Consider the following 19,681-nt stretch of genomic DNA (forward strand, 5'->3'; position numbering starts at 1 on the left):
CACTACGGTGTAGAAATACTACCAGTTAAAATCCTGCATTCAAAGGTACTTACTTACATTCAGAAAAATGTATCGAAAGTAAAAGTACTCATTAAAGTACTGTGATGTCAGGTCATTATCACTGATGCAGTCATGTACAAACATCATGTTGAACTGGTGGACAGTTGAATCTGTAACACGGCATCATATTTTAGAAACGGATCCGTTTTTAATGTAAACTTCATCTGTGGAGTAACTCGTAACTCCAGCTGTCACATAACTGAAGTACAGAATACTACAGTAAAATAATCTCAAACAAGTATTTCAATGTATAAACTGATTCTATGTCCTATGAACCAGCCACAGCTCTTTCTGTCTTCTCACTGCATCTGTCTCACATGTTGTGTTCAGATCCACTGAGACTGAGACCGACCCCGGAGGTAAAGCGGTAACAGGTACGAGGCCTGAAGGACGTCCTGCTGATGTCTGTAATGTGCTGATCAACAGAGGATCAACCGGAACACAGAGACTCTCGACTGTCGGACTTTGAGAGATCACATTGAGAGTTACTGTGTGTGTGTGTGTGTGTGTGCGTTATTTTTCCCCTCCATAGGAGACGTTCACTGCTTCACATTAAACCCTGTAAAAAGAAGCTGTGTTTCTGTTGGACTCAGCTGCTGTTGACCTCACCTGGACCACATTAATATTTCATAACTCTGATCGTCCTCCGGCAGCGAGGAAACGTGCACGCAGGAAACCAGCACAGATTACAGATGATGTAAATCGACGTGAACCCTGAGGCCTCTGAACGGGCTTTTATTTAGGAAAACACACACACACACACACACACACACACACACACACACACACACACACACACACACACACACACACATTCAGCTTCAGTTTCAGACGACTCAGCACGATTCAGGGCTCATTTTTCAGCTTTATTTTACAAAAAAACACAAAAAAAATCCCCCAAAATCTCCAGAAATCCATCAGGTGGCTTTGCTTGTTTGTTTGTTTCTTAGTTTTGAGCTCGAGCCTGCCGACATGCTGCAGGACAACAACACACAGAGTACACACACAAACACTTTACAAAAGTTTTACACGTGAAAGTTCAAACTTTGGACTTCAGAAAGTGACTTTTGGTCAAAACTAGTTGGTTTTTTTACAGTACACAGAAAACAGTAAAAAAATAAAAAAAAGCAATTCAACAACTTCTTCACAAACACATTTTCTTCGTCTTCGACGTCTGGCTGACAATGAAGAAGAAAAATCCCCCTCAGATCCTCTCACACTGTTTAGTCTGACGGACATTTATTGATCTGATCAGTTATGCCTGCCTCATCTACTTCAGTCAGTGCTCTCCTACATTTCCCAGAATGCCTTTCACCAACTTTCAGAGAAGGTGCAGGTTTGGAAATACTGAGTGAATTATTATTAATATTATGTCCCCAGACCTGACCCATTATAATAATGCACTGTGCTTTACACACACAGCTCCTCCAATCAGAAGGTTAGCGCCTGAGAGGCAGCACCCAGGGCACAAAGTGTGAGCTGACTGATAAACTGCAGAATAAGTATATATATATAATATAATATATATATATATATATATATAAGTCTATATAGAGGGAGGTCAGCTGACGTTTATCATTCAGTTTATGTTTTCCTTTTTTTAACTGGATCCTCATCAGCTGATGGGGACGGGGTTTTATCAGCTAGTCTTCCTCACATATTAAAACCAGCTGTTCTGTTTCATCCATTCATGTGTAAGCAGATATTTATTAAGTGTGTACCTTTTGCTCTCTGTCTGTTCGACAGTTTGTTGGTGTTTCAGGTCGATGAAACGTCTCCTGCTCTCGAAACGGTTCACATGAATCCAGAAACACAACAAACTGCAGTGTTGAAGGATTTCAGGGGGATTTTCCTCTAAGATTTGTGACCTTTGACCCTTTGTGTTGAGAACACGTTCGGTTCTTTGGTACCTCGGTGACGTCTGTTTCTTCTCCTCTGTAGTTTTACTGACTTTGGTTCATCGTCCTGCTGGAGCGACTCCTGACCACCTTCTGGAAAAGATCATCTGAAAACCAGAAATCACCAGAAAGTTCATTAGAAAACTCAAAGCCAGAGACAGAATGTCCTGCAGTAAACAGGAAGTAAACAAACTGACCGTTCCTGAAGCTCTTAGAGTCGGCCTGTGAGACAGAAAGAAGGGCAGAAGTCATCATTACTATCCCAAATGAAATAAAGTCACGTGGAACATGATGTCTTTATGATGAAATACAGGGTCTGATCATTTTATTAAAACATGATAGACCTCCACACCTGATATCTGATCTCAGATCAACACAATGAAACATTTGACTTGTTCTCACCCTGGAGGAGGCGGCTGATCTGAGAGGAGCTGCAGGTCCGTCAGCCTGTTCTCTGTCCACCTTCGGAGCTGCAGAGACACAAGGGTTAGATCAGTTGTTCCTCTGACTCCTCCCCCGTCCCTCTGACCCCTCCCCTGTCCCTCTGACCCCCCCCCCCCCCCGACTCCTCCCCTGTCCCTCTGACTCCCCCCCCCCCCCCCCCGACTCCTCCCCTGTCCCTCGGACTCCTCCCCGCCCCTGACTCCTCCCTCTGACTCCTCCCCCTGACTCCTCCCTCGTCCCTCAGCTGGTGACCTTTTAGAGAAGCTGGTTCCTCTGGCACCTGAATGTGTGCTGCTACCTGAGACACAAAGTGACAGCTGAAGTCGGCATGAAGCCTCGTCTTCATCACGACCACAGACTCTCATCGTTCATACGTCGTTCATACGTCGTTGATATAAAAAGAAACTTTAAAACTGAGCGTCTGACTCACGCAGAGGTCTGATGATGCTGTTGACGGCGTGGACGACTCCGTTGGTCGCCATCAGGTCTGCGTCGGCCACCGGGACCTTGTTCACGTACACTGTGTAGTTACGCTGAAACACAGGGAGGACAGCCGTCATCAGGTCTGATCAGCGTTTAAATAAAGTTATTGACAAGCAGGTGAGGAGTGAGGACCGACCACGCCGAGCTCCAGCTTCTCTCCCTGAAGAGGTCTGACTCTGGTGTGAGATCCAACTCCTCCGCTGACCAACATGCCCTCCCCCAGGTGAAACCTGAGCACACCTGACAGCTCCTGACGGTTACCTGAGAGACAGACAGGCAGACTGAGTACCTTCATGTTCAACATGTTGTGGATTCTTCAGAGCTGACTGGAGGTCTGTAGTTACAGCTCGACAACATCGTCTGTCTGGTTTGGGTTTTTGTCACACACACACACAACCTTGTGCTTCTATACTTGTGGGGACATTCATTGACATAATGCATTCCCCAGCCCCTCACCCTCACCTTAACCATCACAACTAAATCCCTGCATGTCTTTATTAGGCTGGAAGTGAAGCTGCTGCAGCACAAACAGTTTATATAAACCTGATTAAAGACGCGTTGAGTTCAGCGGAGGGAAATGATTTGGCTGTGAGTCACATAAACATAATGTTTCTGAGTGCTGGGACCGAACAAGGAGCCGAGCTGACGGAGGCGGACTGTTTCTGTCTGTCCTCATGTTGGATAAAAGCTCCATACAGACTGCAGCTAACTGACCCCAACATGGCCGACGGTAACCACTGTTACAAATGAAAGACGCTCCGTACGGTTGGAGGGTCTTTGAGGATTCAGCTGATTAATGACGTTTTAGAGAAGCTGGTTCCTCTGGCACCTGAATGTGTGCTGCTACCTGTGACACAAAGTGACAGCTGAAGTCGGCATGAAGCCTCGTCTTCATCACGACCACAGACTCTCTCATATTGTCAGTGCACACTTGTCAGCTCTTGAATAACACAGAGAGTCTGTGGCTCTGAGTTCAGGGCCTCGAGCACATCATCTGTATGAAAATGTACTTCTTGCGATACTTCGTAGTACGAGTTACTCTTCTGGTTTATACTCACGCATCAGCTTGTTGAGTTCGGGCTGCGACAGAGCGTTGAAGGCATCGTTGGTGGGCGCGAAGAAGGTCAGCTCCCCCTGCTGGTTCAGCAGCTCCGTCATACCGGCTGTCTGGATGGCTCCAACCAGGAGACTGAAACAAGGAGGAAGTTGGTTTGTTTCTTACACCTCTGTTAGATGGACGGGTGGGAACCCGTTTCACCAAATGTTCAACATGACATCACCACCTCATTGTTCATTTTGACACGTTTCACTAATCATGTACGTACATGTGATCCACGTTTGAGCATTGAGGGCTCTGAAGGACGAGGATCTGAGAGACCATGTTGTATTTGAGGGTAAACACTGATCACAAAACCTGAAGCTAAGTTCAAAGAGTCAGTGTAGAGTCGGTAAATGATCTGTGAGGTCAGCAGTTGGTTCTGGTCTCAGTCTCAGAGTTCAAGGTCCCAACAGGTCTGTGTCTCATGTTGGACTCGAACTGATCTCTGAGAGCTGAAACATTCATCGATCAATCAATTAGAGGATTGATCAAAATTAACCTGCAACAAGTTTGATAATCAATTAATTGTTTTAGTCATTTATAAAGAAAAAGTTTTAGTTTCTCAAATGTCTCAGACATCAGAAGACGTCACGTCAGACTGGAGGCATTTTATTACTATTTTCTGACATTTTATAGACGACTCATTGAAAATATCATCGATGATGAAGTAACAGATGGTTGCAGGTCGACTGTCCACAACTCAGGACTACACACTGAATATGTGGAGGGGGGCGTTTTCAAGCTTAAACTGGGTGTTAAGTTCTTCAAAGAGCCTGTAAAGATGCTGTAAACTTGTTCATCCTCCACAGACAAAGAGCAAAGAGCATCAGTCTGATGGTTAACGGCCATTTTACACTTCAGTTCATAAACTCTGCTGCTTTAATGCATTAAGGAAGATTAGGGAGGATTTCAGAGCTCCTCAGAGAGGGGGGGCAGCTCCTGACAGGCCGACTTCCTCCAACATTCAGTTATTAGAAGATTCGATTACAGCTGGGAGCTTTATTATCCCACTGAGAGCTCGAGGGTCTGTCTGCATTAACCATCGCAGGTTCAGGAGCTGCCCCCCTTTACAGCATTAAACCTCAGACCAACATGTTCCTGGAACAACACGAAGAGTTCTGACTGATCACAAGACTTTTGTCTACACATCATCATCTGTGTGTCGACACGTGCTCACCTGAAGCGGTCGTCTGCCTTCAGGACGTCCATGACTGTTCCCATGGGCGGAGTGAGGACTTTGTCCACAGTGAACAGGGTGGCGTAGCGTCCCATCTTATCGTGAGCGGCGATGCAGGCGTTCTCGATGCACAGGTTCTACGAACATACAGAGGAAGAACACCTGAGAGGACGCAGGTACAACCGGTCTACGCATCTGGTCCAAGGTGGACCGGTGAAGTGGCTCCCTGACACATGACCCATCACCTGCACACAAGTCATGAAAGATGACGAGCCCTGATTGGTGGGGGTCCAACCTGTAGACCATCACATCTGAGCCAATCACAGCAAGGACTGATGTCTCCGTGATCGGCTGATCTGAGCAAAGACTAAAGACTAAATCATCACCAACGGGACCCGCAGACCTGGACATGGAATCATGTGTTCGTCTTCTCAGGAATCACAAGGAAGTATTTATGTGATGACTCAGTCCGTCCTGGTGTTGGTCTGTGGGTCTCTGGACTCCACATCATGTCCTGGATGGCAGCCATTTTGTCAAAGCTTGTCACACACACACACACACACACACACACACACACACACACACACACACACACAGCCGCCTACAAATGGTGTCTGGAAAGATTTAGCAGCCGTGGGAAACAGGAAACTTCTTGTGGTCTGCAGAGTTCATTACTGAGCAGAAATGTGAACCACCCACGAGTCCAGGACCTGAAACATGTGGAGCCACTGTGGAGAGCACCAGAGACAACCTCAGGTCACTGTCTGACCCCTGCATGAACAATAACATCAGCGCTTTAAATGTGTTTGATTGAAAACAATCAGTCACCAACAAACGAACGATCAATAACAAACAATAGAGACGAAGCTGCTGAAGTGAACAAACCACCGAACGTCCGTCTGAAAACGTCTGGAAACAACCGGAAGGAATCAAATCAGTTTAAAGGTTTGGACGATAATGTGTCGCTTTTAATTCAAGGTTCAAACTTTCAACGTGGGAGAAAATGAAATATCAACGACCTGTTTGAATTCAACTCTTCACATGAGCTGAGGACGTCTGTCCGTCCCTCCTCTTCCTCCTTCACTGTGCAGAGTTTCACATTCTTCAGAAAAATGATAATTCATTATTTTCTATAAATCTTAAAACGTCTCTGTGTAATGAGTTTCAGAGAAACAAAACATGTCAATGACTCCAGCACATAATGTGGTTGATGCTTCAGTGGTGGCGGACCCCGGCATCAGCGTCCCGGTGGCCCCTCCGTGCAAGACTTTTATTTTCTTTGGTCTTCCCTGATTCACCACAAGATGCTTTGGATGACATCATCGCCACATGAGGCCGCAGTAATGAGGCGGCAGCGTGGGACGTGCACACTCACATGCAGCCACCACATTTCCTGCATTTGAAAAATCATTTTTAAATTAAAATAAATTTTGATGTTTCCTCTGAGACGCATCATTACCTCAAAATATAAAAACCTCACAGATCAAACTGAAGATCCTTCAAACTCTTCAGAGGCTCAGTTGAACACACAAGCCACGTGTTTGTTAAAGCTATTAATGAAAAGCAGCCAGAAACTCAGTGACCTCATGAAATCATCACTGAAGAGACAGAGACAATATTTGTGAAGACAGACGATCCGCCCAATCCGCCCGGCAACAGGCGACACAGTCAGAGAGGCTGATCTGAGTTTACAGCTGATTCTCTCTTCATGTAAGGAAGTCGGTGTGTTCATGAAATATCAGGAGTCAGACTTTAATAATGTGGAAAAGTCTGAGGTCACAGCAGAAGACGTCTTTGTGAAATTATCTGAAGTTACTGTCAATAAAAAGTGTTTTTTCCGGAAAATGAAAATCACTGTTGTGACGTAGCTGACATCAACCACAACACGAAACACGAGACCACGACACCGGAGAGGACCTGCTGCCAGCATCCATCAGAGAGGTCAGACAACTGACAACCAGTTGGTCTGGACTTCATCAACTGATAAAAACAACCAGAGCTGACATCTTCACCTCAAGTATGGAATCTGTATCAAGAGTCAACAAACTCACGAACAAACCAACATCTTACGTTTCTGTAGACAAAGACTCTGAGTTTGAGGCCTCCCAGCGTCTCCAGCTCCTGACCGTGATACAGAGACTTAGAGGACAGCTGCTCCTTCAGGATGTGATTGGTCATCAGCTTCCTCAGGTCAGGAGTCATCGTCTGACTGCCTGTTAAAGAGACACACAGGGAAGTTTGATTGTTTTCAGTTTTCATCGACGTTAATCATCAGTTTGATCTGAGAGCTGAATGAAGGCCCTGCCTGCTGAACTAAATATAAATATAAGACTTAACACAGGACAGCAGCTCCTGTCGGGACCTGAGAGGGAGCGTTACCTTTGAAGGCGTCGTCCAGAGGAGCCATCATGGTCAGAGCCTCGGAGCCCTTCAGGTGGGGGGTCAGACCGGCTTCAACAAACAGCTTGGTTGCCGTGGCAACAGACGAACCTTCAGCCAGCTCCAACAGAACTTTGGCTGAAAAACACAAAGAACAAGTTAAACACCAATAATAAGTGTAGTATTACTGCCACTGCTACCATTACTACTACTGTGTAGTAACAGTGGATGTATTCTTTTGTACTTCAGTACTTCTGCAGTTTTGACAGAGGTACTCTCAGTATTAGATGCAGTAATAGTTATATTAGTAGTACGTACAGATCACTGATGTGGTGGATGACTGTTTCAGGTTAGTTTGGATGAGCTGTACTGCAGTTTTGACAGCACTACTCTTAGCATTAGATGCAGTACTAGTTTCAGTGTCAGAAGCAGCAGTGGTAGTATTAGTAGTATTAATAGTATTAGTACCTGAGTCAGGGATGAGCAGCTCATTGATGTAGTGGATGACTCCATTGGTTCCCAGCTGGTCTTTCTTGGTGACGACGGCCTTCCCGTTCAGAGTCATCTGGTCTCCGTCACAGCCGACCTCCAGCATGGTGCCCTGCAGAGTCTCCATCGGAGTCCCCGACACAATCGACTCCGCGCACTGCATGTGCTTCAGGATGTGGTAGTTCAGCAGGTCTGAGGGGGGCGGACAGGTACACAGGAGGACTAACGTCAGAGTCAAGTTCATCAAGTTTACAGCAGCAGGTCTGAAACTACAAATAAAACAAACAATAAAACATCAGTTGTGTAAGTCAACACAGAGTGAGTCAGAGCTCCTCCTGCTGGTCACCTCTCAGAGCCACAGGGTCCCCCAGGATCCTGTTCAGGGTCTCCTGAGGAATCTTCTCAAAGGCCTCGTTGGTGGGAGCGAAGATGGTGTACTGACCCTCGTTCTCCAACATGGTGGTCAGACCTGCAGCGGCCATCGCAGTCTGAAACCCAGAAACGCAGCACAGGAAGTGAGTGGCTGAAAAACTGGCTTTGGGTAAGACTGGGTGATTGGGTAACAGATGTACTCACACGCAGCGTCTCCAGGTCATCGTCGACGTCGATGAACGTGTGCACATCGTTGGAGATGGCGGTGATGACGCGGTCGACCACATGCACGATGCCGTTGGTGGCATGTTGGTCGGGTTTGATCAGACGAGCGCAGTTCACTGTCACAATCTGAGGAGGTAAAGAAGAGATCTGTTAATTTATCGATCATCAACAACTGTCACTGCTGAGGCTTCACTGGTGCCTCAGAGAATGAGTGCAGCGAGGGTGTTCCAGTGTGTGCAGTGTGTGTGCTATGGTAGAAGTTTGCAGTGTGTGTGGAGAGTACATCTACCCTGTCGGAGCAGTGGTGGATGTGCAGTGGCTGTTACAGTGAAAGTTGTATAGTTTACTGACCCCGACGTCACAGTGAGGAATGCTTTGCAGTGTTACAGTGTGTTATAGTGTGCTGCAGTGTGTTACAGTGTGTTATAGTGTACAGTATGTTACAGTGTGTCTCAGTGTACAGTGTGTTACAGTGTGTTGTAGTGTGTTGCAGTGTACAGTGTGTTACAATGTGTTACAGTGTATAGTAGTGTGTTACAGTGTGCTGCAGTGTCTTACAGTGTGTTACAGTGTGTAACGGTGTGTTGCAGTATCAGAATCAGAATCAGAAACTGTTTATTGCCAAGTAACATACATTACAAGGAATTTGCCGTGGTCTGATGGTGCTGACAACAAACATGTAAAAATATAAAGGTAAAATAAATAAGATAAGATAAATAACAAACAGTGCAGTGACCAAATAAAGTTTCCAGTAGGGGGTGGGTGTGTTAATGTAACGCATCGGGGACAGGGGCGGTGTATGTTAATATAACATATAATTTGTGTTTGTGTTGGGGGGGGGGGGGGTCAGTGCAAGTCTTTGGCCATGTTCGTCAGGTTGACTGCAGAGCGCCTATGTACAGTATGTTACAGTATGTTACAGTGTGTTGCAATGTGTCTCAGTGTACAGTGTGTTACAGTGTGTTGTAGTGTGTCTCAGTGTACAGTGTATTGTAGTGTGTTACAGTGTGCTGCAGTATGTACAGTGTGTTGCAGTGTACAGTGTACTGCAGTGTGTTGCCATATGTACAGTGTACTGCAGTGTGTTGCAGTATGTACAGTGTGTTGCGGTATGTACAGTGTGTTGCAATGAGTACAGTGTGTTGCAGTGTGTTGGAGTGTGCTACAGTGTATTGCAGTGTGTTGCAGTGTGTACAGTGTGTTGTGGTGTGTTTCAGTATGTACAGTGTGTTGCAGTGTGTACAGTGTGTTGTAGTGTGTTTCAGTATGTACAGTGTGTTGGAGTGTGCTACAGTGTATTGCAGTGTGTACAGTGTACTGCAGTGTGTACAGTGTACTGCAGTGTGTACAGTGTGTTGTAGTGGGTTGCAGTATGTACAGTGTGTTGCGGTATGTACAGTGTGTAGCAGTGTGTTGCAATGAGTACAGTGTGTTGCTGTGTGTTGCAGTGTGCTGCAGTGTGTACAGTGTACTGCAGTGTGTACAGTGTGTTGTAGTGGGTTGCAGTTTGTACAGTGTGTTGCGGTATGTACAGTGTACTGCAGTGTGTTGCAATGAGTACAATGTGTTGCTGTGTGTTGCAGTGTGTTTCAGTATGTACAGTGTGTTGGAGTGTGCTACAGTGTATTACAGTGTGTTACAGTGTGTACAGTGTGTTGAAGTGTGTTTCAGTATGTACAGTGTGTTGGAGTGTGCTACAGTGTATTGCAGTGTGTTACAGTGTGTTGCAGTGTGTACAGTGTGTTGAAGTGTGTTGTAGTGTTTCAGTATGTACAGTGTGTTGCAGTGTGTACAGTGTGTTGAAGTGTGTACAGTGTGTTGAAGTGTGTTTCAGTATGTACAGTGTGTTGGAGTGTGCTACAGTGTATTGCAGTGTGTTACAGTGTACTGCAGTGTGTTGTAGTGTGTTGCAGTATGTACAGTGTGTTACAGTGTGTTGCAGTGTGTTGCAATGTGTACAGTGTGTTGCTGTGTGTTGCAGTGTGCTACAGTGTGTTTCAGTATGTACAGTGTGTTGGAGTGTGCTACAGTGTGTTGCAGCGTGTTCCAGTGTGTGTATATAGTGCGTCACTGACCCCGTTGCTGTAGTGGTGGACGTGGACGGGGAAGTCCTGGTACATGGAGGAGAAGGAGGATCCGTGTTTCAGCTCCTCGGAGGTCAGCCGGCGGTTCACCATGTGGTAATGAAGAGCGTTCAGCAACTCGATGTTCACGTTGCTCACCAGAGCGTCCAGGATCTCCTGCAACACAACAACAACCAGAGTGTCAACCCAATGAAAACAACACCAAATGTGCGTCACGTGCGCAAAATCTAAGACAAATTAAATCTGATCTGATTAAGGCTTTGGGGTGGTTGCTAAGGTGTTAATAGGTGATGCTATTACATTCTGGATCTGGGTAGTTGCTCGACAGTAGTGGTAGTAGCACTACCAGGTGGTTTCTGGGGGGGTTCATAGGTTGCTGAGTTGTTGCCATGGTGTTGCTAGGTGGTTGCTATGGTATTTATTTGCTGTGCTGTTGCTAGGTGGTTGCTATGGTGTTCACGGTGCTTGCTAGGGTGGTGCAGGGTAGTTACTAAGACGTAGCCAGGTGGATTGGAAGAAGTTGCTTGGGTGTTATGTAAGATAATTACAGTATGTCCTGATGTCCTGCCCAGTACATTAAATAATATCCCGAAACACACACACACACACACACACACACATACACACACTCATGTCACAGCCCATTGGTTCCTACTGAGTCTTTAAAAATACCTCACAAACATATAGTTTCATATTTAAAAAGGTTCAGTAATTTCCTCGAACAGCTGCTCGCTGTAGTTTTTATCAAACAAACAGGAGGAAATAGTGCATTTGTTGGGGACGTATTAATCTATATCGGTGAGTATTTGGGGCAGCAGGACCGTGTATGTGGGGTTGTACTGACTGTCGGCAGGGAGGCCCAGGCCTCGTTGCTCGGGGCGAAGAAGGTGAAGCTTCCCGGACCTTCGATCTCCTCCCTCAGTTTGGCTCGATCAGAGTACATCTGAGTGGTGGAGGCTCCGACCACGCCCAGAGTGTTGTAGATGTTCACCAGAGGCAGCGCTGCAATCACACACACTCATGATCAACAAACTCTCAACAAATAAGCATTCAGCTGCAGCTCAAATAAACCAGAGTGATCCTGCTGTAACAACAAACTGTCCCACAATGCAACTGTGGTACGACTGTATTGAGGGGTGAAGGTTTGGCCACAGCAGCTCAGAGCGACTGTCTTTATACTTTTTATCACTTACACGGTTTTGGTTTCATCTCATTGGTCAAACAGTCTAACGTCTATCTGTTTTTATCACTTCTAGCAAAAAATACACTTATAATCCAACGGTTCAATCATTCATTACCAACTCATTTTGTAATTCACTTTCTCATTAAAACATGAAATCACTGCATCTCGGCCTCAGTGTTGTGAGTTATGGATGCTGTGTGCATATTGTGTTGAGTGTTGCGGGGGTCAGAGGTCAGAGGTCGTACCAGCAGGACAGCCCTTCTCTCCAGGAATCTTCTCATAACCAGGACAGCACTCGTAGGTGATCACCCTGCAGCAGAAAACAGAAAATGAGAGGACACATGAGGATCCACTTCTGCAGAAATTCTTCCAAACAAACCGTCCACTTCCTGTCCTGCTTCCTGTCCTGCTTCACGTCCGGCTTCACGTCTTCCTGCTCAGAGCAGATTGACTCTCTCGTTCAGGACTGTGTTTGTATTTTTTTACGGTTCTACCTGAACAAGATTTCAGCCTCAGAAGGAAAAACTACACACTTCTCTATAAAACTCCCGGTTTCCACCTCAGAACCTCGTAACCTTTCTGTAATATTTCGGCTTCAGGCAGACACATAAATTCCTGTCTGTGTATAATGATGCTAATAAAGTTATGTGCACAATAACGCTGCTGAACAGACTGTCCAGCTGTTTCCATGAGATCATAAACAAAGAGCTTCCCATAATAATCCAGTTTACGTGACAGTAAATGTTATTTAATTATTCAGAGGAAAATGTTGTTTAGAGTCAAAATGTCCCCACGGCTCGGATGGAGGTCCAGATCATTCTGAGGACTCTGAGGTACTGAATCTGGATTCAGAACTGAATCCCTGTTTTTTACTGAGCTCTTCCAAAAAAGAAACTTCAGAGTCTCTGGAACTGTTCCCTGTAGGTTCAATCAGCGATCATCCATGAGAAACTATTGGATGCCAATAATATCTCTTGTTCACAAGTTGATTTATCTGTTTGACCTGCTGCTGTTGAAGAAGCTTCTTACGTTCAGTGACGTTGCGTCTATCAAAAGTTATCTGATGAGTTCTGGACTAAATTCATCTTCAATCGTCAACAGCTGAGACATGAAAACATGCAGCAGCACGCCGACACAAAGCTAAGCTAATGTAACTTCATCAGATGCTGGGGGTGTAACCTTCACGAGTCAGTTCAGGATTAATGTCAAAACATCTGAACATTCCTCCAGATGTTCACTAACATATCAACACGTTTAGCTTCTCCTCTGGAGATCAGACAGTGAACAGTGTTTTAGTGTTCTAATTCTAATGCTAATGCTAACGACAAAGAGAGAGCGGTTCAGCCTGTTGTATCACTGCAGTCACATGGACACGACACCAGTAACCATGGTAACTGTACACAATAAAGATGGTGACAGCTGAAGCCTCAAAATGCTTCAAAGACACAAAAATGAAATGTGACTAAACTGTTTTTAGTTTCTGTTGATTAAGAGAAGGTGGCTGCTCTGAACAGCTTCAGACCTGCTGTGAAAATAGTGTTTCAGTCTGAAGCGCCTGAGCTTCACTCCAGCTAACAGCACATGTGGGCTGTAATGAAGCATGGAGGCCGAGCAGAAGCCTTGACTTCCTGTAGAGATTTCCATAATAAATGTGGTTCAGCCGTCTGGGCTCATAAAGCTCATTTCCTCAGAGAGAAGAAGAATCTGCTCCCAGACCAGACGCCCGACGGGGGACCCACACCCACCGCCAGGAAAAACACTAAACCATCAGGAGGCTTCACTGGGCTCCTCACTTCCTGATCACTACAAAATAAAATGTCACGGAGAAAGAAGAGTTTCCTTTAAGTACATAATTAATGAATTAATAAATATCATGACTTCTTAGAAGAGAATTCTCAGAGTAATATGATGATTCAGGTCTTCTAAGAAAAAGCTGAACTGTGAGCGATCAGTAATGAGAACCTGTGGACCACATGGATGGTCAGCAGGTTGGCTTTTAACGTTAAATCTGACACTCGGGTTCCTCGAGTCTCTCAGGTCTCTCAAGTCTCTCAGGTCTCTCAAGTTTCTCAGGTCTCTCGGGTTCCCCGAGTCTCTCAGGTCTCTCAAGTCTCTCAGGTCTCTCAAGTTTCTCAGGTCTCTCGGGTTCCTCGAGTCTCTCAGGTCTCTCAAGTCTCTCAGGTCTCTCAAGTCTCTCAAATCTCTCAGGTCTCTCAAATCTCTCAGGTCTCTCAAGTTTCTCAGGTCTCTCAAGTCCCTCAGGTCTCTCAGGTTCCTTGAGTCTCTCAGGTCTCTCAGGTTCCTTGAGTCTCTCAGGTCTCTCAAGTCTCTCGGGCTCCTCGAGTTTCTCAAGTCTCTCAGATCTCTCAGGTCTCTCAGGTCTCTCAGGTCTCTCAGGTTCCTCAAGTCTCTCAAGTCTCTCAGGTATCTCAGGTCTCTCACGTCTCTCAGGTCTCTCAGGTTCCTCAGGTCTCACAAGTCTCACAGGTCTCTCAGGTCTCTCAAGTTTCTCCGGTCTCTCGGGTTCCTCGAGTCTCTCAGGTCTCTCAAGTCTCTCAGGTCTCTCGAGTAACTCAGGTCTCTCAAGTCTCTCAGGTCTCTCAAATCTCTCCGGTCTCTCAAGTCTCTCAGGTTCCTTGAGTCTCTCAGGTCTCTCAAGTCTCTCAGGTCTCTCACATCTCTCAGGTCTCTCGGGTTCCTCAAGTCTCTTAGGTCTCTCAGGTCTTTCAGGTCTCACAAGTCTCACAAGTCTCTCAGGTCTCTCAGGTCTCTCAGGTCTCTCGGGTCTCTCAGGTCTCTGTTAGCAGCAGCTTCTTTAATGAAATAAAATTTAACATCTAGAGACAGAAAAAGGAAAAACTCCCATCGCTGCTGCAGCATCATATCAGAACGGCTGTAAAATGTAAACAGATGGAGATCAGCTACTGACTGAGAGTGTGTGTGTGTGTGTGTGTGTGTGTGTGTGTGTGTGTGTGTGTGTTGGCACACACACTGGACTGATTATCAAACCAGATGGAAACTCGACTCCCGTTTGGTCTGCACATAAACAAAGATGGCCGCCGTGGATTTCTGACAAAACAAACAGAGCAAGGTCGCAGTAATTCAGCCGGCGGGTTCGAGCCGCTCGAGGGAAACCTTCCAGAAACATCCAGCAGAAAAAACACTTCTTTAACTTCAGCAGTCGAAGTGAAAAGCTTTTTCTGGATTCATTCCACTCTGGTTGTCAGATGAAGTAGTCTGAGTGCTCCAAACTAAACCAATAACCTGAAGAGTCAGTGAGAAAGTTTAAGACAAAAGAAGAAAGAAACTGTTCCTGTAGAGGTAGAGAAGAAGAAGACCAAGAAGAAGAAGAAGAAGGTGTGCAGAGAGTGCTGACTCAGCAGAGGGGCGGTGGACATGCTGTACACCTGCATGAGTGAAGCAGCTGATACAGGTGATACTTCGGCTCCACTTCATGCGGATGTTCCCTCTGAGTGAAGTCTGAACACAGTCGGATCAGTTGGGGGATGAGAGCCTTGTTCAAGGTGGTGGAGGCTAACAAAGTCTGAGAGACACAGTGTTGTATGTTGTTGAAGATCAGAGTTTAGTTTTAGGAGTGGAGGGCCGAGCTGTGGAGAGTCTCGGGGGGGGGGAGGGGGGAAGGGGGGAATCAGGGGTCTGTGAGTTATGAGGGGAGTTATGAGTTTTCCCTCTGCTGACCTCTGACCTGCTGATCCTCCTCCACAGAAACCCACTGACACACAAACAGAGAACAAAGACTCTTCACACACAGTCCGACCTCAAACACCTCCCCCCCAACACACACACACACACACACACCAGGAGTGTAAATCTGAACTGTCAGAGATAAGAGCTGAGTGTGTCCACAGACTGAGACTCTGTGTGTGTGTTGAATGATTTGTGTGTTTTGGGGCGTTCAGGTTCTCTAACAGCTTCACTTCCTACAAACGTCTACAGAAACTCTCACTTCCTCTTTTATTTAGTTTCCTAATCTCAGCTGAAAGAATCTGTTTGTGAGAAACATTCGACTCCTCTGACTGAATGTTTTCACATCCTGACCAACTGAGAGTCCTTCACAACCACAGACACAAACACTCCGCATGACTTCACTAATATCAGACAAATATACAAACGTATGCACAACAACCAGGACTCTGGGTTCCAGCAGCTCTTCCTGAGTTCTCACAAACTACTAACTAGTTTCAGACTAGTGATGTAACTAGTGAAGAAGTAAATCGTCTTCATGGTGACAGGTGAGTCATAGTGTCAGTCTCAGTTAAAATGCTGAGGCAGCTGTTTCCATGGAAACTAAAAACACCAGTCAGCTCTGACCTAAATCACTTTATATGATGAGACGCTCACAAGTAAAGTACAAGTACCTCAAAATTGTACTTAAGCACAGTACTTGAGTAAATGTACTTTCCATCACTGGCTTTAACAAAGTTTGTACAGTAGAAACTCTCTTCCTCCTCCTTCTCTGTGTTGTTGAACATTTTCAGCTTCTGAATTAAAATCTCGCCTCCCGTCTCTTAAATGTCCCTGATGTCAGGGACCTCCCTCCCTCCCCCCTCTGCAGGGAGACGGCCAGCTGCGATTTACTCAACAGACTGTTTATAGAAGGAGTTTGGGACATAGCAGCACGTTTCCAAACAGTTTTATGTTCAACATGACGACAGTTTTTAATTCTTATTTTAGGCTGACAGATTTCAGGTGATTTTACAAGAGGAACGTTTCACACACACACACACACACACACACACTGTGCTTTAATCCTGTTCAGCTCATGCAGAGTGAGATCTGCGACACAGCTGGTCCACTGCTGCCAGAGCCTCATTAATAGTGTGTGTGTGTGTGTGTGTGTGTGTGTGTGTGTGTGTGTGTGTTTCCTTCAGTCTGACTGCCGTCTCTTTGTTTCTGTCACACACTGACGTCTAAAAGCATCAGATTCTTTACTTCAGAACAAGTCAAAGTCCTACATTCAACACTCTGCTGCAGGAAAAGCTTCTTAAAAATCAGAGCTGAGACCAGTTTCTCATCGAAAACCCTCTGGATGACTTTTTATTTGTTAAAACAAGGTTGTTTACATGGCAACTGTAAAGTTGATGATGGAGATAGAAGGTTTCTATCAGTAGCAGAACCTCAACTGGACGGAAGAGATGGACTCTGACTAAACATGAATCTGATATGTATTCAACTCCAGGACAAACTTGTTCCTGCAGCAGCGTCTCTTCATCAAACGTCTTCACTTTCTTAAAAACTTAAGCATAAAACCTGTCTGTCTGTCTGTCTGCCGGCCTGCCTGCCTGCCTGCCTGTCTGTCTGTCTGTCTGCCTGCCTGCCTGCCTTTCTGCCTGCCTGCCTGCCTGCCTGTCTGCCTGCCTGTCTGTCTGCCTGCCTACCTGTCTGTCTGCCTGCCTACCTGTCTGTCTGCCTGCCTGCCTGTCTGTCTGCCCGCCTGGCTGTCTGCCTGCCTGTCTGTCTGCCTGCCTGTCTGCCTGTCTGTCTGCCTGCCTGCCTGTCTGTCTGTCTGCCCGCCTGCCCGCCTGTCTGCCTGCCTTTCTGCCTGCCTGCCTGCCTGTCTGTCTGCCTGCCTTTCTGCCTGCCTTTCTGCCTACCTGTCTGTCTGTCTGTCTGCCTGCCTTTCTGCCTGTCTGCCTACCTGTCTGTCTGTCTGTCTGTCTGTCTGTCTGCCTGCCTGCCTGCCTGCCTGCCTGTCTGTCTGTCACTAAATCTTGTCATGTCCTTGAGCTCTAACAGTCATGTAGTTTAAAACCTGTATTATTTACATTCATGTTTACTGGCAAGCGGTCTTCTTCTTCTTCTTCTTCTTCTTCTTCTTCTTCTCTGCAGGTGTTGGTGCACTGCTGCATATTCCGGCTCATTACCGCCATCTGTAGATCAGTGAACGTGGAGCTACTCATAGAAAAACCGCTCCATAGTGCCGCTCGTGGTCAAAACTCCACAGGGACACGTTGAAAACAATCTCTACTCTGAATGAAAAGTGCTTTCTGCAGCATCTCTGTAAAATAAAGACAGTAACACACACTTCTATAAACAAACCATCAGGCCTCTCGTGGACTTTGGGACCCGGAGGTAAACTGACACTGATGGCTCTGCCAGGCTCAAGTCTTTTCTTCTTCAGAGATTACATAAGAGGTGAGGACACCTCTGGAGAGGGACATTCCTCTGTCCGCTGAACACAAACTCACTGCGTCCAGCAGGACTAAAGTCAAACTACACAGACTGCAAACTCAAGTCAACACCCAGAGACCGTTTAGACTCACGGAGACGCTCGGAGAACTGCTCACAAACAGGAAGTCAAAGAGAAGAAAAAAATAAAAAAGGGATGTATCTACATGTGTAATTCCACATTTTGACATATATTCTTAAGCACATTTCATGTATGTGATGACAACAGTCGGACGGACGCTGTCAGTCAGACTCACGTGGGCTTTCCGCAGATCTTGCGATGGTACCACTGTTTGCAGTTGGTGAAATATTTCTTATCGCCGCCTTTAATCTGCTGCATGGCACAAACATTCGGTCTGAAAGAGAAAAGAGACGCAGAGAAAAGATCAGAAACACAAAAAGACAAAGAGTCCTTAAACATTCAGCCTGGAATATTAAATCTCTATTACAAGCTTTGATCAGACGGAACATTTAGAGCTTCACTCTGTTAAAGGTCGACCTTCAGGGGACTGACTCAATCATCATTCCACCTTAAACTGAATGTGACAGCTCTTAACTTCAAACATGGAGGGACTCCGGGACAGTTTCAGAGCCGCACTTCAAGTCATGAACGCTGTTTAACCCCTGAACGCTCCTGCACTTCAATGGGAATGTGAACACTTCGGGTTCGGGTCTTCAGGGAACCATTAAGGTGGACTATAAATGAATGATAGAGGTTCTAATGAATTATTAATTCACTCGGAACAAACTTAATAAATACTCCGTTACTGATCATAAATGTGACGTCATCAGAGATAAACGATCATAAAGTTCAATAAAGTCACAGCTGAGGATCGACGTCATATTCACGTCACTAAAGAGCGTCACGGTGAAACTACAGGGACCAGAACCCCCTGCAGAAAACTCATTTTAAACTAGGATCGGCTCGGCTCGGTTCGGCTCGGTTCGGATAAACTCACCCCTGTTGTCGGCCTCTGATCCGGCTGTGCTGCAGGACCGCCTGGTACGGAGACCGGGCCACACAGACGGTCAGAACCAGGGACAGACCCAGGACCAGCACACACACATTCATCTTTGATAAGACTGAAAATCCTGCTGCCGCTGCTCAGTCTTCTTCTTCTTCTTCTCTTTCTTTCTTCTGCTTTTCTTCTTCTTCTTCTTCTTCTCCTCCGCAGCCCGCAGTCCCTCCAGGATCCAGGACGGGACAGCTTTATAAACCAGAGGGGGAGGAGAAGAGTAGGGGGAGGGGCGAGACATCAGACACCAAGAAAAAGCTTCAGTAAAATATAAAAACCATCAGGTTCAGGTCTGTTTAAGGGTTCAGCTGGAAAACTCGTATCTCCAGAGAGAGAGAGAGAGAGAGAGAGAGAGAGAGAGAGAGAGAGAGTCCAGCTGAGTATGAATTGTCCTACCATGACCACCGTACAGGGAATAAACCTTTGATTTAAAGTTTCATCACTGAGCTCCAACAAACCTGTTCAGTGTGTTTCCTTCCTCATAAAAACTTTCATTTCAATCCAACCGTGTTCACCTCCATGTTGATGTGCTGACACACTTCTTCTTCACTGCCTTCCTCCCGTAGACCAGAGGAATAATGTG

The 19,681-nt window shown here is 46.0% G+C and overlaps 1 protein-coding gene across 1 annotated transcript; it reads right to left on the reverse strand.

Moving 5' to 3' along the window:
• Window positions 1-913: 913 nt before the first annotated feature.
• Window positions 914-19,236, reverse strand: tgfbi (transforming growth factor, beta-induced). Its single transcript, XM_070912801.1, has 17 exons — window positions 19,042-19,236; window positions 18,340-18,438; window positions 12,139-12,203; window positions 11,555-11,712; window positions 10,702-10,866; window positions 8,606-8,752; window positions 8,376-8,517; window positions 8,009-8,221; window positions 7,541-7,678; window positions 7,232-7,374; window positions 5,162-5,298; window positions 3,944-4,074; window positions 3,022-3,146; window positions 2,833-2,935; window positions 2,361-2,428; window positions 2,156-2,180; window positions 914-2,065 (listed from the first exon to the last, which is right to left on the reverse strand). The coding sequence occupies exons 1-17, from the start codon at window positions 19,152-19,154 to the stop codon at window positions 2,004-2,006; spliced, it is 2,034 nt and encodes a 677-aa protein (XP_070768902.1). The 5' UTR covers window positions 19,155-19,236; the 3' UTR covers window positions 914-2,003.
• Between the last annotated feature and the right edge of the window lie 445 nt (window positions 19,237-19,681).

The sequence above is a fragment of the Enoplosus armatus genome, chromosome 10 (assembly GCF_043641665.1).
Source record: "Enoplosus armatus isolate fEnoArm2 chromosome 10, fEnoArm2.hap1, whole genome shotgun sequence".
Taxonomy (NCBI): Eukaryota; Metazoa; Chordata; class Actinopteri; order Centrarchiformes; family Enoplosidae; genus Enoplosus; species Enoplosus armatus.

Excerpts from the sequence above, each read along its gene's own strand:
- tgfbi (XM_070912801.1), bottom strand. The coding sequence starts at position 19,154 with ATGAATGTGTGTGTGCTGGTCCTGGGTCTGTCCCTGGTTCTGACCGTC. Across the intron at positions 8,753-10,701 it reads TCCACCACTACAGCAACGGG|ATTGTGACAGTGAACTGCGC; the intron begins GTCAGTGACGCA and ends TTACCTCCTCAG. Across the intron at positions 8,518-8,605 it reads ATGACCTGGAGACGCTGCGT|ACTGCGATGGCCGCTGCAGG; the intron begins GTGAGTACATCT and ends TCTGGGTTTCAG.